Here is a 19,327-nt window from a genome sequence, read left to right as displayed (position 1 = left end):
TTTAAATCAGCACTTTAAATATGATGAAAAAACTAAAGAAAACCATGTCTCAAGAATTAAGGAAAATCAAGAGAATGATGTCTCACCAAATAGAGTACCAATAATGAGACAGAAATAATAAAAAAGAACCATATAGAAATTCTGATATAGAATGTATAAGAACTAAAATTTAAAAATTACTAGAAGGGCTCTGCAAGAGATCTGAACAAGCAGAAGAAACAATCAGCAAACTTGAAGACAGGTCAATTCAGATGACTTGATGGGGGGAATAGAAAGAAAAAATTAATAGAGCCTTAGATACCATCAAGCACACCAACAAATACATAATGGGAGTTCTAGGAAAGGAAAGAAAGGAGCAGAAAGAATATTTGAACAAATAGTGGCCAAAACCTCTCTAATTTGAAAAACAGCACTAATTGGCTGGGTGCGGTGGCTCACACCTGTAATCCCAGCACTTTGGGAGGCCAAGGCGGGAGGATCACTTGAGCCCAGTTGTTCAAGACCAACCTGGAAAACATAGTGAGACTCTGTCTCTATAAAAAATACGGAAACTAGCTGGGTGTGGTGGCACACACCTGTAGCCCCAGCTGCGTGGGATGCTGACATGAGAGAAGTGCTTGAGCCCAGGAAGTCAAGGATGCAGTGAGCCATGACTCCACCACTGCACTCTAGCCTGGGTGACACAGTGAGACCCTGGTCCAAAAAAAAAAAACCCAAAACAAAAAAGAACATTAATCAACACATCCTAAAAGCTCTAGAAACTTCAAGTAGGATAGACTCAAAGAGATCTACACCCAGACACATCATAATCATACTGTTGAAAGTCAAAGACAAAAAGCGAATCCTGACAGCAGCAAGAGATCAGCAACTTATAGATAAGGGATCCTGAGTAAGATTAACATTTGGTTTCTCCAAAGAAACCATATGGAAGAGAGGGAAGTGAGATGATATAAAATGCTGAAAGAAAAAGATTGCCAACCAGGAATTCTGTATCCAGAGAAGCTGCTCTTCAAAAATGAAGATGAAATTAAGTCATTTCCAGATAAATGAAAACCAAGAGGAATTAGTTGTTAGCAAATCTGCCTCTCAAGAAATGCTAAATGGAACCCTTCAGGCTGAAATGAAAGGACTCTCCAATCCACAGGAAGAAATAAAGAGCAGCAGTAAATGTAACTGCATATGTAAACATAAAAGACAGTATAATTGTGGTTTTTGTTTGTAACTCTTGTTTTTATATTATCTGATTTAAAAGACAACTGCACAAAGTGCTAATTATAAATCTGTGCTACTGAGCATACACTGCATAAATATGTAATGTTTATGACAGTAACAACAAAAAGAAGTGGGGAGGGAAGGGAACTACATAGGAGCAAAGTTTTCATATGTTATTATAATTAAGTTAATATTGATCAAAATTAGAGTGTTATAAATTAGAGTATTAATTGTAATCCCTATGGTAACCACTATAAAAATGACTTAAAATATATATAGTAAAAGAAACAACAAAGTAATTAAAATGTCCTACTAAAGAATTTCTATTTACTACAAAAGGAGGCTGTTATGAGTTGAACTGTGTCCCCTAAAAAGATGTAAATGTAAGTCCTAACCCCAGTAGCTGTGAATGTGACATTACTTGGAAACAGGGTCTTAATAGATATAATCAAGTTAAAATGAGGTCATAATGAATTAAGGTGGACCCTAATCCAATGACTGGTGTATAAGAGGAGGACATTTGGAAACAGAGACAGAGGAAAGAATGCCAGGTGAAGACTGAGACAAAAATTGGAGTGATATGTCTATAAGCCAAGGAATGCCAAGTATTGTCAGTAACCACTAGAAGCTGCGGGACAAGAACAGAACAAATTCTCTCTCAGAGTTCCCAAAATACCCAGTTTGTGGTACTTTGTTACAACAGATAAACCAATACAAATGCAATAATGGAAGAATATAGAAACAACAACAAAAAATAAAAAGAGTCTGCTGAGGCAGGAAAAATAAAGACTGAAAATGTAGGAGCCACTTAACTAAAAGATTAATGTCTGAAATTTCCACCAATCAGAAGGTAGCCTGATATTCCACATGACATTGCAAAATAAAAGCTGATACAGAGTATGCTTTTAAAAATATTTTAACATTAAACTATGAAGACTACTTTTTTATGACCATATATTAGAAACAGACTTAATGACAGTATTTTCTCTAATCAATGTTATATTGATAGTAAACTTTCTGCAACAGTTTTTAAAAACAGACAATAATACATGTTATAAACAGAAACCATTTCCCCCTGCAAACTAATGAATAATTGGGGATCTTTCAGGATTATGCTAAACAATCAGTTTGATTTTCTCTGGCCTACATGCAGCATCCTCTGATCCTAAAAGTGATTTATTAAACATGGATTGTGCCCATATTTAATATTCGATAGTTCTGATACAACACATGCAAATAAAAGAGTTCTGAGCAGTAGGAGTCTATAATAATAATAATCCTTATGTTTCCAACTTAGGACATAATCATTATTTACTGTTAAATGATATTAAAGAATTTTTGAACTTAAATTTTGAAATCTTAACATTTTCAAGTGGAACATTTCTGTGGTAGGGTCAGGAAAATGTAGAGAACAGATGTATATCAGACCTAAAAGCAACAATTTAGTATCTTAGAAATAAACAGAAGCAGATGAAGGGAACGGACTTTGCTTTCTGACAAATATGCAGAATGTCCCTCAACTATTCTATGAACCATTAACTTCATTACCCACCTGTCTGTTCTAGATCATGAATCACCTGAAAATCCCATTACCTACCTGATGTAAAATACGAGGATTTCATTTTAATAAGTGCTGAATTAGCAAGTGCCTAAGGTAGCCTTTCATAGGCTATTAAAGCAAAGAAGTCAATACCGAGAGGATCGTAGGATAGAAAAGTGTAAAGGAAACTACGTGGATTGCCTTATGTGTTAGCCATTCTCTGTGCTTCTGAAGGAATGTCAAAGGCAGCTTTTCTCAATGGTTTGAGCATAACTGACTTCCTAAATTAATGAGGAAGATAAAGCCCACAGCTGGTGTATTATGGAGTTTGAACTGCACTAATTTTGACAGGTGACATGAAAGCCTTCTCAGCTACTCCGGGTGAAATTAAGGATTCAGGGGACTGGCAATGTGAAATGCCTTTTAAGATGTAAATTAAACCATATACATATCTAATGCCCTTCTATATAAACGGAAGTGTACACTAGAATACTAAAAGATGAAGGAATAGATGTGTGTCATAGTTGAAATATGTAAATTTTTATGTTTTTCAAGTATGTTAGAGTGAGAGAGATCTTTATATTTATTTTAAAAGAGTATTTTTCCTCAAAAAATATACATAGAGAGAGACATGACCCAGGATAGATATTCAGCTATGATTATAATATTCCCCCTCCCCTCCCCTCCCCTCTCGATACAGTGTCTCAATGCTCAGACCAGAGTGCAGTTATATGATCATAGCTCACTACAGTCTTCCCTCTTCCCTCCCCTCCCCTCCTCTTCTCTTTTCAAGATATAGGGTCTCAATGCTCAGGCCAGGGTGCAGTTATATGATCATAGCTCACCACAGTCTTGAACTCCTGGGTCCAAGTGATAATCTGGCCTCAGCCTCCTGAGTAGCTGGGACTACAGATGTGCGCCACCATACCCAGCTAATTGTAAAAAAACTTTTTGTAGAGACAGATCTCACTGTATTGAACAGGCTGGTCTCAAACTCCTGACCTCAAGCAATCCTCCTGTCTTGGCCTCCCAAACAGCTGGGATTACAGGTGTGAGGCACTGCACCTGGCCAAACATCAGTTTCTTTATAAAGGATTTGCTAAGGCCTTTTCACTCATCATCTTGACAACCATGGTATCCCTATGTTCTTTTCCTCTCAGGAAAATTAATCGTCTCTTTTGGAAACAAATATCCATGTGTCACTGCATTTTATAAACAATATTAAATAATTTGGGTCAATGGCAAGAGGGAAAAAATGATGACAGTGGTTGAGAAGTTCAGAAGTTTTGTTTTTAACTTTTGTTTAAGTTCAGGGGTACATGGGTAGCCCTGAGACATAGGTAAACTTGTGTCATGGGGGTTTGTTGTACAGATTATTTCATTACCCAGCATCCATTAGTTATTCTTCCTGATGCTCTCCCTCCTCCCACCCCGCCATGGCCCCAGTGACAGGCCCCAGTGTGTGTTGTTCCCCGCCATGTGTCCACATGTTCTCACCATTCAGCTCCCACTTATAAGCAAGAACATGTGGTATTTGGTTTTCTGTTTGTGTGTTAGTTTGCTGAGGATAATGGCTTCCAGCTCCACCCATGTCCCCGCAAAGGACATGATTTCATTCTTTTTTTATGGTTGCATAGTCTATGTACCACATTTCTTGATCTAGTCTATCACTGATGGGCATTTAGGTTGGTTCCATGTCTCTGCTATTGTGAATACTGCTCCTATGAACATACCCCTGCATGTGACTTTCTAACAGAATGATTTATATTCCTTTGGGTATGTACCCAGTAATGGGATTGCTAGGACAAATGGTATTTCTGTCTTCAGGTCTTTGAGAAATCTCCACAAAGTCTTCCACAATGGTTGAACTAATTTACACTTCCATCCACAGTGTATAAGCATTCCTTTTTCTCCATACCCTTGCCAGCATCTGTTATTTTTTGACTTTTTAATAATAGCCCTTCTGACTGGTGTGAGATGGTATTTCATTGTGGTTTTGATTTGTATTTCTCTAATGATTGGTGATGTTGAGTTTTTTTTTCATATGATGGTTGGCCACATGTACGTCGTCTTCTGAAAAGTTTCTGTTCATGTTTTTTGCCCAGTTTTTAATGGGGTTGTTTTATTCTTGCAAATTTATCTAACTTTGGGAAGTTCAGAAGTTTATACCACAATGTGGATTAAAGCATTTCAGGACAAACATGAATGATTTGGCTGTTTATATTCTCACACTAGATTTATTCTCTCACGTCTGCTTTCTCATAATATAGACACTGGAACTGAGAATACCAGTGAAGCACATAAGATGGGTCTCTGTATAAATTATTCATGGCCATATAAAGAGAATTTTTAAGTATGATCCAGGCATGTTCTTGTGTTCCTCAGGAAGACAGAGGTACCCAGTATTTTCAACATGAGAAACATTTACCCACAAAATAGCTCATTTTCCCCAGAAAATATACCTGGCACAATAAGGATAAAATAACATTCAGCAGCAACAAAGTGCAATCTGTTCTGAAATAAAGTCTATTTATCAGTTCATTTATTTTGGGGTCCTTCAGTCTACATGTAATCATGAGGCTTACTCACCCAGACTTAACATTACAAACAAAGACTCAGTAGTAGGAAGCAACAAGCTCGGTAAATTTTTCTGAGGAGTAGTTGAGATCAAGAAAGGCTTTGGCTTCTTGGGCAGGGCTGGAATTAGGGGCTGAGGCCTGGACAAGGGCACAAGCGAGTAGTATCACAGAACAAAGAGGCCGAGACCCAGGTATGGGCAGAGATGCAAGTCTTTTTTTTTTTTTTTTTTTTTTTTTTTTTAGTGGAAGGGCCTGACTAAAGCTTCCTGCTGCTCAAACCCAGGACTAGCAGAGAAGCTGAAGAGTTAGAATGTTAGGTAGAGCCTATAATTTTGCTAAGGGGAAGTAGCATTTCAATTTCATCTTTTATCAGTATTAGATCCTTTGGCAGGCAAGAAAGGACATTCCTTTCATCCACATCTTCCCTTCCAGAGAGGCTGTTCCCAGCTCTCAGAATTAGGTTCCCAATGAAGCCTGATAAACATAAAAAGAAAATGTATATGAGCCCTTTTAATATGTGATAAAAGTTTTCTCTCTTTAATATTCAGAAAGACACAAACTTCTGTTTCTAGTTTTAGGTGTTTCACTGACCTCTTAAAATTTATTCACAAGTGCCAGGGTAAGAATCAAATAGAGCACTGATGATTATAAATGGCAAAAAACAGTGCCAACAGTTAGATCAAACCACATACTGACATGTCTCAAAAGCTACAGGTGGATGGTTGAAATAAAATATTTTTCCTTTCCATTTCCTTGCTGAAAATAAGTAATCTAGCATGTCTTTTTATTCATCAAAAGGGGAAAATATTTTGTATACAACAGTAGAGAATATATTTACATATTATTCTATTATTCCAGAAAGTATAAACCCTAAGGAAAAGAAATGTTTAAAGACACAGCTTGAACTGCTGAGTTCAGTTTGGAAAATCTGTATTGCTTTGATGAAACATAAGCACAGCATGTATTGAGTTTGCTATTATTTTGAAACTATGAGGCATTTTTTAAAACTCGGCAAAGGCAAACATATTATTAATGTTCATAAATTACCATGCAACAAAAGTCCTTGACAGGTACCTACTGTCTTTCAGCAGATGAATTTATTTCACTAAATATAGAATTAGGTTAGAATATAAGGTCATTGAAGTAGAAGTAAACATACAAAAATCTAGGGTAGCAGGAAGCTGATATGTTACGGTGATTAAAAGATTTCCAAACCAAAAACAGAAGAGATATTTAAAATATCACTATTTGTAATTAACCTTATGATGACATGTACCATAAGTATACTAACTATAAATCTTGAGCAATACTATATATTTTAATTCAAGCTAAATAAAATGTAGCATAATATCAATGTGAATGTTAGTGTCAATGTTGTTTGGCAATATTTTACAAAGTAATATGTTTAAAAACATATAAGTTGTTTTATTATAATTTGAATATAGGAATAGTCCTTAATAAGCACTTGCAATCTAGATGAACCAGTTTGCCCTCTCTGGCGCAGGTTGTAAGTAATGCACTAAAATTCTCACACAATTTTGAGACACGCAAGTCTCTTAAAGGGAGATAAGTTACTTTGAACTATTCATGACAGAGGGAGGACCACGATAACTTTTTAAAATAAACATTTTAACTTTTATTTTAGGCTCAGGGGTACATGTGCAGGCTTGTTATACAGGTAAACTTATGACTTGGGGGTTTGGTGTACAGATTATTTAGTCATCCATGTACTAAGTGTAGTACTTGATTTTTTTTGTTTGTTTTTCTTTTCTTTTTTTTTTTTTGAGACAGAGTCTTGCTCTTTTGCCCAGGCTGGAGTGTGGTGGCGCGATCTCAGCTCACTGCAAGCTCCACCTCCCGGGTTCACGCCATTCTCCTGCCTCAGCCTCCAGAGTAGCTGGGACTACAGGCACCCGCCACCACACCCGGCTAATTTTTTGTATTTTTAGTAGAGACGGGGTTTCACTGTGTTAGCCAGGATGGTCTCGATCTCCTGACCTCGTGATCCACCTGCCTCGGCCTCCCGAAGTGCTGGGATTACAGGCGTGAGCCACTGTGCCCAGCCGATATTTTCTTTTTCTGAACCTCTCCCACCTCCCCCTGATCTCCCTCAAGCAGGCCCCAGTATCTGTTGTTCCCCTCTATCTGTCCACATGTTCTCATTATTTAGCTCCCACTTATAAGTGAGAACATGTGGTATTCGGTTTTCTGTTCCTGCGTTAGTTTGCTAAGGATAATGGCCTCTAGTTCCATCTATGTTCCTGCAAAGGACATGATCTTGTTCTTTTTTATGGCTGCACAGTATTCCATGGTGTACACATACCACACTGTCTTTATCCAGTCTACTGTGGATGGGCATTTAAGTTGACTCCATGTCTTTGCGATTGTGCATAGTGCTGCAATGAACATATGCATGCATGTGTCTTAAATACGTAAAATCCAGATACTTACTCTTTTCCTTACTGCCCAAGAGCTTTAACATCTTTTCCCTATCAGTCAATTCATGAAACTAAAACCAAGACAAACTGTCTGATTTTAATGTATCCTCTCTAGTGGAGATTTTAAAAAGCAGTGTAAGTTAAGAAGCAGGAAGAGAAGAAGTAAGTTAAGAGCCTAGATCATCTACAAATTCGATAATCATACAATAGGCTCATTTGTTCTAGACAGCCCTAAAGATACTATCTATCGCTATAGTATTTTAGCTGGGCAAAAAAACGTAACACATCCCTTAGATGAATCCCTAACCATCCAGTACATCTTCACAGACATGTGACTCATGAGAAACATATATGACAACCGTTCCCAAACTCTTCCAAAACTGGATGCTCAGCAGATATGAAGGTACTTCAATACATGAGGCATGAAGTCAAGGAACAGTTAATAAACTAAACTTTGAGCTATCACATCATTCAGTAAACATTTATTAAGTGTATGAAGTGTGTGTTATCACAGGCACTGATATACAAAGAGGGATAAGACAACATCTCCCTTACGATAACAGTCATGTTGGATTTCTACATAAATAAGTAATCATGATGCACCGTGATGAGTGCCCAAAGAGACAGAGACCTGCTGAACAGGGGTACTATGAAGCACAGAACGTATGTGGGAAGAGTTTGGGAAGGCTTCCTTGAAGATGCAGTAGAGTAGAAAGCATTTGCGAATTAGAACAGATTAGAAACCAGTTCAGTGGCTAACTGGCTATGCGGTTTAGCCAGTTATCTAATCTTTCGAACCCACGGCTTCTCAATTAACAAAACAAAAATAACAGCCAGGCACAGTGGTGTATGTTTGTAGTCCCAGCTAAGGCAGGAGGATCATTTGAGCCCAGGAGTTCAAGGCTGTAGAGCGCTATGATCACACCTATAAATAGCCACAGCACTCCAGCCTGGGCAACAAAGCAAAACCCCATCTCAAAAAAGTGGGCAAAAGAAAATTGAGGATAACAATATCTATATAGCTAGCCTGTTGTAAGAAGAAAAAGAGATCACACATGTAAAGCACTCAGTTTCTTGCAAACAATAAGCACTTGATAAATTGTACTGATTTTATCAGTTAGCAGTGATTTCAGGTGCCTCATTAGCAACAGCCATTATGCCACTATCACTGGTCTCATGTGAACCTTGTTGGGTTCACATGTATTATTTTCAGTCTGAATTAATACTTTAGCTGTAGGCTACCTATCACTAGGAGGACAAAACTAAGCAATGTAGTTTTAAGAGTAATCAAATTCATGAACCGCTTCACTTTCTACAAGGTCAGAGTTCATTAAAGAGGAATATGCAAAGGTTATTACATTAGCAATATCAATAGGAAAGCAAACACAGGGAAAATACATCTTATTTGCCACTACAGGGGCGATATATTGGCCAACACATGTAGTAGCAAATATTAGTATGTCTGATTAACACATTACTACCAACTGTCATCATATGGTAAGTATATCATGAGAAAAAGGTAATGTAAACATTTCAGGAGTATGAAATGCTAAAAAAAAAAAAAAGATATATAGGAGATATCATTAGGGCACTACTCAAGGGACAAATGAATAAGAATGTAATAGAAAAAAATAAGTACCCTGAATGTCCTCAAGGGCTTATTCTTATCCTTTAGGCAATAGGGACTTTAAGGTGACATAAAGCATGTTTATTGTTTTATCTATTGATTCTATTATCATATGCAAGTTTACTACAGCATTGTATAAGCTCATAGGTATATTTCTTCAATTCCAGAGCGTTTTTTTCACAATATATATGTTTGAGATATCTTTTGTCAGCTATATCATAATTCAAATGAACCCTATATTGTTTTTTAAGGGCAGTGATACTAAAAATAAGGTTTGCAGATGTCCCAAACACACACTTCACTACTTGTCTGCCTATGAGTGATAAAGAGTTCTCCTTCCCTTCCTTTTATTCAGTACACATGTATTCAATTATTTACTATATAAAGTGCCACACACAATGCTAGACTCTTGAAGAAACTTTGAAAGTGATCCCGCGTTAAGTGTAATGTGCATCCTCTACTCCTATGGAGAGTGAATAAAATGTATTCTCAATAGATGTATCTTTCCCCAGCATACTTTTAAATAATGATAAAAACTTTGGTGCTTTCCTTTATATAACTTTCCCTTTAAACTGTTCGGTTTTTTTTCTTTTAAGTTGGTAAAAGGTGTTTTTAAAAAATCTGAGAGTCAGGTGAATAAGAAGTGAACAGAATGAAGAGGAAGGAAAACAAACCAGCCAAGTACTCTCTAATTAAAGTCTGTTGTGTGAAGCATCTTCTAAAAACACAAGAAGGCTGAGTCTTCCCAATAAAATTCTCAAGAAATCCTTGCCCTGAAGGTTTTAAAGCATCAGGGTAGTTATTTCAAGAGTGGATTCCTTCAATCCCTATAGTTTAAAAAATCACCACCTTCATTTGCTGGTTTTTTTTCTGTTTTCATCTTCTGTTTTTTCTTATTGGTGAACTCCGGTCAGTACCCTTGAGATAAGTCAAGTAATTTCTGTAGAGTGGTCTAAGCCTAGTGAGAGGAAAATGGAAATGTACAAGGTATTGCTGTGCACAGGACTGAGGAGCACCAGATTTGGGCTCCCTTCCCTACTGCCCTTTTTGACACTGGGAAGCCATGTAAGCCTTCTGGGGCTCAGTCACCTTTTCTGTTACATAACGATGTGTTTGTGGAATCCTGAGTGTTCTGGGCTCTGCCATGCAGAGGAGGATGAGAAGAAACAGCAAGGTGTGAAGGTCTGGTCCAGGAAACAAAGGGAAGAGTTTAAAACCTCTTACTTTGAAATGGTGTAGACCTTTGATTCTTGCATATCTTTGTTTCCTTTTGCTCTGTTTCTTTTGGATGGCTTTCTCCCCGGGTGTGGTATCACAGCCTGGATTACCTCCTGCACATAAAGTGCAGAGTAGTGGGTGGCTTTCTCTGGGGAACAATTCTCACCCTTGAAGCTCATTTACTTCATCATCTTTTGCTGCCTCTTCTGGCCAGGGGTTAGGATTTCAAAGTTCAAGACTACAGTGTGAGCTCTATAATTTATTTTATGAAGAAGACTCTTCCTTTTTTTTTCTTTTTTTCTTTTTTTTTTTTTTTGAGATAATCTTGCTTTGTCACCCAGGCTGGAGTGCAGTGGCACAATCTTGGCTCACTGTAACCTCTGCCTCCTGGGCTCCAGCGATTCTCCTGCCTCAGCCTCCTGAGTAGCTGGGATTACAGGCACCTATCACCCCACCCAGCTAATTTCTGTGTTTTTACTAGAGACGGGGTTTCACCATGTGGGCCAGGCTGGTCTCAAACTCCTGACCTCAAGTGATCCACCTGCCTCGGCCTCCCAAAGTGCTGGGATTACAGGTGTGAGCGACTGAGCCTGGGCAGCTCTTCCTGTATTCATTCTCATATTCACTCATTTATTGAGCCACTACTGGGTGGGATAGATCCACAGACAGATATAACAAGATTGTTGCCTCAAGATGACAATGTAGGAGGAAAGGCCAACATGATACATACTTCAAAGGATTTTAAAAAATATAATGTCATGACCATCAAAACTTGTTATCATTCCAACTACAATCTAGGAACTAAACATCTGGTGTTTTCCAGGCAAAGTATAAAGTTATATTTCAGATCTTTTGTTGATTTTTAGAAGCTCTCCTGGAGCATCTATTCAGAGGTCAACAAGTCTGGCACTACTTCAGGTGCTGAGCACTAGGATTTGCTATACACACAGTATTAGCTGCTGCAATCTTGCAATCAATTAAAATGCTGAATTTATTCCAAGGAGTATTTGGTTAGTTACCTCAGAGCCAACACAAGATTTTTCTTCCTTGTGCTTCTTCCTTTTTGAACTTACCTGACTCTATCTCTTGTGGGTCCCTGGATCCCTGATCAGATCTTTTCTAATCCAAAAAAAGTGGCTGTTATCATAAACCTTATATTGATGGGGCCTGTTTCCCTTCCTACCCTCCACACGTCTAGTATATCTCCTGGTCTTCACGACGTATGCCTCACATTCACTGCAAACACAGCAAGACTGTCACAGCTCTTAGCATATTTGATTTTTTTTTTTTTTTTTACAGAGAATCACTTTGCTTTATCAAGTGTTGAGTCAAAGTGTTAAGTAAAAGTTGACATGCCTGCAACTTATTTTTAAATAGCAAATCATAATCATCCCACACTGTCTAAAGTACTAAACTTAACATATAAATCATATACCCTTACTAGAAAGAGCTAGCTAGAAAAATGTAAATAATAAAATTAAAATTGCTAAACTCCCTCATTATGTATTTATAATTAGCAGTCAAATTATTAACTCTGTTTTCAGAATTTCTGAAATAGGTTGTTGATATTAAGGAAGCCATTCAACAAAAACCTCAACAAGTATAGTCTTAAAATCAAATCAGCGAAATAATCTTTTAAATGTTTAGCTATTCATTAGCATTTGCATTAAATTTCAGCAATGGTGGTTGCTTTTAGCTTTTTGGGATGTTATTTTTCTGCACAAACATACTGCAAAGAACACACTTGAAAAAAATAGAAGTTATTCATTTTCATGCTTTACACATGACTTTGCAACTGCGCTAATCAGATTTTATTTCCATAACTATGGGTCTAAAGTAATTATTTTATTTCTCAAATAGTAGTCATGGATCCTAGCAAGTACTTCTTCATTTATATGGTTGCTCTCCTGTCCATATTCTTTGCTCATATTTACTGTGTCATTTGCCATCAGGTACCACAGTTACCTGGACATATGCCCATTTGCCTAGTTTGACACAGCTACTTAAGGGTAAGCATCCCGATCTGTGGAAAAGTATAAAAACAAAATCAGGGATCTCAAAATCACCTTTGTTCACAGTGATTACCATTACGCTGATAAGTGAAAAACAAGGAAGGAAATTCTCTGAAAGAAAATGTCATGTATTCAGGGATGGGCCTTACAAATGGGAATACAGGTGCCACAGTAACACATGTGCAAATCAAGTGGAAGAGTACCTTGCTCTGTGTCCCTCTGATTCAACTTCACCCCTATGTATCTCCAGATGAAGGGATGAAATTGAAAATTCATCCTCGAGCTTCAAGCACAGTACCTTTTCTGATATGGCTAACAGTAGTTTGGATAACACAATATTGACTGTGGGTTGCGAAATTAATGCAACACACTAGCAGTTCTGAATCAGACGAGCGGTCAAAATGGAGGAACTGAGGCAAATTTATGTGCTGGAAGACTGAAGGACTACAAACAAGAAACAAAGAACTGTGGCAAGGTGGCAAGTATGGAAAAATTTGGGCAATGTTAATTAATGATGAGGAAGTAAAAAAGTGTTGCCTGCCAAAGAAGGGGATTTGAAAGTCTTGATTCATTCTTGGAAATGCGGGACCACAAAAAAAAAAAAAAAATGTGAAGGAGTTTTAAATGAAGCTGATGCGATGATACTGAGGCTGCCACACTGTCTGGATTGGTTAGTGTCTATGTTAGCATGCAAATAGGGTGCTTTTCCTTACCTCCAGATGCTCTAAAATATAGGGCGGATTTGTCATGCCAAGCCTCAGCATTGCTCCCTCAGGAATCACTTCAACCAGTTTCCACAGGAGTGTGGGGAGATTGGTGCCAATATCTCTGCCATAAGCCCCCGTGTCTTCACTGGTCAACCATATCTCACAAACACCCTCTGTGAATCAAAGGAGATAATTAACAAATCTGTGGCAGAGCTGTTTCCTTCATCATACAGCTGCTCACTGTTTTTAATGCAGTATCTCTCAACACTATTATTCAGGCAGTCTGGGTATTCAATTGCAGAGAAAAAGCAGCTTATCCCATGGTGCCAGTGGGTTATTAAGTTCATTTTACGAACACCAGAGAGTTACACCAATGCTGTAAATTATCAGTGTGTCCTATGAAGTGATTAACATTCACAGCCAATCAGTTCAACTGTGCTTCCCCCAAAGCACTTTGATCAAGACTAAAGCCTCAGTCCCACCTCAGAGAATACCTATTTTATTGAACACTCTAAGCCCTGGAACTGAAACAGTCACTCCACAGAATAGGCACCATCAGCAGTTAACTCATTAATCAGTATGGCACCAACCTAAGGAAAAATGTCAAGTGTAGTTAAGGTTTAGCTCACATATTATTAATTATAAGGTATCCATTTTTCTCATAGCAACTATTCTAGTCTGTCTTCATTATTCAATTAAAAATAGTATTCATTTTATTGCTGCATTCAAAAAAGTTGGTTGCTCCCTAAACTGAGTGTTTGTGTTGGAAAACCTGTTTACTGACAGTTTGCTTTCTATTTTCCACAAATCAGACTTTAGGAAAATGTATATATATTTTTGTCGTTATTATTGTTATAAAGAATCCTGACTTCAAATATCATACCCTGCAATGATACTGCTTCAAAAGTCCAGAGGAAATACTTTGGGATCCCCCTCATGTTATTTAAAACGAATAAAACAGAGTCGGCAAGAGCCATTCAGGCCTTTCATGGCACACAGAACTTTTCTCAATCCATATTCAATGAAATGATCAGCCTATTTTAAAAGGCCAAATGATTAACAAGGCTAAAACAAACAATGAAGGGAGCCTGTGAAATTTGTTCACGCTCAAGTGGTTTGTTGCTTCTGAAGAACCTCAACACACACACACAGGCACACAAACTGAAGACTTTAGCCTGAACCAAAGTATAAGTTTCTAGAAAGTGTCTTAAAATTATAATTTTAAATTACCTTTAGTTGACAGAACAGAAGAGTTTCAAAAATACATTTAAATATTCCTAGCCAAGAGAGACAACAAATAAAACACATGGCTTTTATGTGAACGTGGACTTAAAACTCACAGAATAAAAAAGCATAAAATAAAGATCTTCACTCCTCTTAATATGTTCCATGAGGTAGAAAAAAACACAGCAAAAAGATTTCCAATCACTATTCTTTCCTTTAGCATAAGAAATATAATTACTTTAGCAAAAAACTAAACCATATGAAAACATTTTCACTTTTTCCTGCCTGTCTATCTTTCTGAGACATACACATCCTCACCCACACCCACACAACATGGAAAATACAAGGATAGAAATAAAATTTTAGTTTTCCCAAATTAAAGAATCAATAACTTAGCATTGAGGACAGAATATATAGAAAAAAGAGCACTTAAAAAGCTTTTTAAAAAATAAAAAGCTCAATACATTTTAAAAGCTGAAGATATTTTTAGCATCTGAAAATTAGTAGTATTATGGATATATGGGTTTTCATAGTTTAAATTAAATACCTACTTCCAGAAATAATAAACCTTTGCTTAATCTTAATCATTTAATAAAAAGCTTTATCCTCCAAAGAAATAGTCTGGTATGTCCATAGGCTATTTTTAGAGGCGTACAATTTTATAAATATTCTCTGTACATGGAATAAATCTTTTTCTATTTAAAAAGTGGACTGAAATTAGTGGCATCATCTTTAATATTATATCTGCCATTAGGTGCTGGACTCATACAATCCTTTTTTTAACAAAATCTTATCACAAAATCCACTCCAGGAAAAGAGATGGCTAAGTAACAACATAAACAGATTTTAAAACATTCTGAAAGAGGTTATAAAAACAGGACATTATCCATGATTTTCCAGTTACTGGCATTTGAGCAACACAATATGAATATTTTAAAATGAACAGAATAATTTTAATTTATAATTTTTCCATCCAAATGGTTCCATGTTATGCCTTATGTAGAGAGTGCGGGTTCCTGGAACAGTGCCTTGCTGTTGCTAGATGAATATAGAAGGGGAAAAATCGCTATGAATAGGAATGGAAATAACATCCATAGAGAAACAGCAGCCAGCTCTTCAAGCTGCATAGGTGGGGACCAATAGCCCCCTGGTGGGCTGAAACCTCAAATTAAATCACATAAAGAGGAAGCAGCTGTAACACTAAATCAGCAACAATAGGAACAATGGTCTTGATGTTTCCAAGATCAAGGCTGCTAAAATACTCTATATAATAGCAACCTGGTTTAAAACACAATGGAACGAAAGAGCATGAGCAAAATGAAACCCTTGGACTTGAGGAGAATTTTGCTTTGCCAATTCAATTCAAAAATCTGTCAAAGATGATCTTGTTCTTAGTCAACGTGAGAAAGTTCAGCTTTTGTAAGGGTGTATTTCAAGCATGAATCCTAATGAGAATGGATCCTTCAAATAGGATATGGAAGTCATTACATACTAAAAGTGACGCTAAATGTGGAATCCCCATGCCTGACATCCTTTTCCCTGGAAAGTCTCCTGATTAGTCATAGCACAGGCAGTTCCTGCCAGGCCACGCTTGCATATGAAGTCACCAGAGCACCTGAGGGCTTCAGTAGTCACTCATGGACACACATTGGGACACATGCTTATATCTGCACACTTAATTGGCTAGACTTACGGACAGAAGTGCTTGCCTAAACAGCTTCATTTCTTAAGGACTTCAGTTATGAGCTTTATTTCTTTGCACGTTCAGTTCTCAATTCATCCAAACATTTATTTGGCCCTTACCGTGTGCCCTTCAGCTCTTCCAGCTCACGATAGATATGGATTCACCATTAAACTGGCTATTAGCTAAGAGCTGGCAAGGGGACACTGACTAACGTCCTGGACCCTTTGCATCCATCCCTATTGGTGGTGGGGATACAATGGGACAGTCTTCATGAACACAGCCTTAGACCAAAATGAAGAGCCTGCTGGGCTGGCTTAAAATGGACACAATGTCAGGTTCAGTAAGATAGTCCCAGTCTGCACTATAACTTGGAATTTGGTAAGTATATGTCAGGAAAAGAAACACATGAAAATGAAAAAGGGGGGCGGGCGCAGTGGCTCACGCCTGTAATCCCAGCACTTTGGGAGGCCGAGGCAGGCGGATCACGAGGTCAGGAGATCGAGACCATCCTGGCTAACACGGTGAAACCCCATCTCTACTAAAAATACAAAAAATTAGCCGGGCGTGGTGGCGGGCGCCTGTAGTCCCAGCTACTCGGGAGGCTGAGGCAGAAGAATGGTGTGAACCTGGGAGGCGGAGCTTACAGTGAGCCAAGATCGTGCCACTGCACTCCAGCTTGGGTGACAGAGCGAGACTCCGTCTCAAAAAAAAAAAAAAAAAAAAAAAAAAAAAGAAAATGAAAAAGAGATAAAAGCAGGAAGAACTAAGATAAGAGAAGTGAATGCCCATTAAAAACTTCCATGCCTGTAAAAATAAATACATGCAAAAAAAGAAAGTGGTGGGGTAGGAAAGTAGGAGACAGAAATTAGGGTTTTTTTACACATCCAAGGGAAGATTTTACTTTTTTCTAAAATTGTTCATCTACCTGACTTGTTTTCATTTTCCCAAAAATTGTTCAGTCTACCCAACTTTTTAAATGAACATTATGTTCATCAGATCGTCCACCATCCTTTTGATGCATTAATTTTGGTAAAAGTAAAAGCAAATACTAGGAAGAATGAAATGCACTGTACAGGAAAAAAGCCTTAAGTTTAGTTATGAGATTCCATTATCATCTTACCCAAGCAATTACAGACCAGCCTGTAGATGAAACACAAGCCATTTTTCCCTGAATAAACAGCAACCCCAACAGCTAGATTCCCATCTCTGCTCCATAGCAATCTGAGATGACAGGAGACGGAAGTAGAAGACCTAAAAGTTTGATAATAAAAGAAGGATAATATCCTCAATAAAATAGTCTCACCACAAAGAAAATCCTCTTTGAAAAATCAAACTTTGCCAAAATTCAATTTCAAAAGATTATGGCTCACTATAACTATGTATGAGCTTCACTGTAATGAATTAAAATATGGGTGAAGACTGATTTTATCTGGTCAAGAAGTAGCATTTCTCTAGTAGTTCCTGCTTTATCTTTGAGGAAAATTTTCAAGATAAGTTGTTTCAATTATTCATGAGTAGTCTCTAAAAATAACCACAAACATACAAAAACTGTAAATAATGATTATGGGGATCTATAGTTAAAGAGCACTGGATGGCAGGGAAACCTACATCAAGTACACATCATTTAAAAATCCTTGGAAAATCTGCTAACTCTACCTCCCACTACCCGGTGTGTGCTCTCCACTCTCCATCTTTTCTTTTTTTTCTGAGACTGTTTCACTCTGTCACCCAGGCTGGAGTGCAATGGCACGATCTCGGCTCATTGTAACCTCCGCCTCCGAGGTTCAAGTGATTCTCCTACCTCAGCCTCCTGAGTAGCTGGGATTACAGGCGCACACCACCATGCCATGCTAAGTTTTGTATTTTTAGTAAAGACGGGCTTTCACCATGTGGCCAGGCTAGTCTCCAACTGCTGACCTCAGGTGATCCTCCCACCTCAGCCTCCCAAAGTGCTGGGATTACCGGCATGAGCCACCGCGTCCGGCCCCTTCCCCATCTTTTGTTCTCCATTCCTATCCTTTGTTTTTTCCTCTCAATTTTATCCTTGAATCTTTCTCCACCATCCAGTTCCAGCCTGTATTCTCCCACTAAGGAAAATACATTAAACATATATTATTTGTTATATTTATTTAATATGCATTAAATTAATCAGCTTTTACTTCCAGCTGTTTCTTTTAAGGGTCACAGTGCATATTAAATTTTTAGGGGTTCTTTCTTCTTAAAAAAATAATCTTAGAGAATTCAGAAATTAGGCTGGGTGCGGTGGCTCACGCCTGTAATCTCAGCACTTTGGGAGGCCAAGGCAGGCGGATCACCTGAGGTCGGGAGTTCCAGACCAGCCTGACCAACATGGAGAAACCCCGTCTCTACTAAAAATACAAAATTAGCCGGGCGTGGTGGCACATGGCTATAATCCCAGCTACTCAGGAGGCTGAGGCAGGAGAATCACTTGAACCCGGGAGGCAGAGGTTGAATTACTTGTAGTTCCCGGGGGAAGTCACTATAGCTCCGGCCACTATGCTTTACGCCCACGCTGTTTCCTCTACCTAAAATGACCTCTACTCTTCTTTGCATAAAAAATACCTCTTTGAGGCCGGGCGCTCGTGCCTGCCATCCTAGCACTTTGGGAGGCTGAGACAAGTGGATCACTTGAGGTCAGGAGTTCAAGACCAGCCTGCCCAACACGGTGAAACCTCGTCTCTACTAAAAATACAAAAATTAGCCAGGCACAGTGGTGCATGCCTGTAGTCCCAGCTACTTGGGAGGCTGAGACAGGCGGATTGCTTGAACCTGGGAGGTGGGGGATGCAGTAAACTGAGATGGCACCACTCCACTCCAGCCTGGGAGACTGCATGAGACTCCATCTCAAGAAATACTTCTTCAGAAAACTTTCGTGACCACTGAGAATAATTTACATGCTCTTCTCCTGTGCCTCCAACCCTCTTGTACATAATTCTGTTAATACAGTGTGTTATAATTATTGGTTTGTCTTCCCTGAGAGAAAAGAAGCATTTCCCAGGCAGATCTGCAAAAATCTAAAACACATACGCCTAGGACCTATCATGATGCCTAGCAAACAGCAGGGC

The 19,327-nt window shown here is 38.2% G+C and overlaps 1 protein-coding gene across 2 annotated transcripts in view; it reads right to left on the bottom strand.

Moving 5' to 3' along the window:
* CDKAL1 (CDKAL1 threonylcarbamoyladenosine tRNA methylthiotransferase) overlaps positions 1-19,327 on the bottom strand; it is a 695,935-nt gene that overhangs the window by 263,310 nt on the left and 413,298 nt on the right. For both annotated transcript variants that reach the window (XM_019030135.2, XM_055391283.2), the window contains exon 10: positions 13,340-13,506. In XM_019030135.2, coding sequence (XP_018885680.1) covers positions 13,340-13,506 — 167 coding nt within the window. The remainder of the gene's footprint in view (positions 1-13,339; positions 13,507-19,327) is intronic.

This window comes from Gorilla gorilla, chromosome 5 (genome assembly GCF_029281585.2).
Source record: "Gorilla gorilla gorilla isolate KB3781 chromosome 5, NHGRI_mGorGor1-v2.1_pri, whole genome shotgun sequence".
In the NCBI taxonomy this organism is placed as follows: Eukaryota; Metazoa; Chordata; class Mammalia; order Primates; family Hominidae; genus Gorilla; species Gorilla gorilla.
This window is presented reverse-complemented; position numbering and strand designations above follow the sequence as displayed.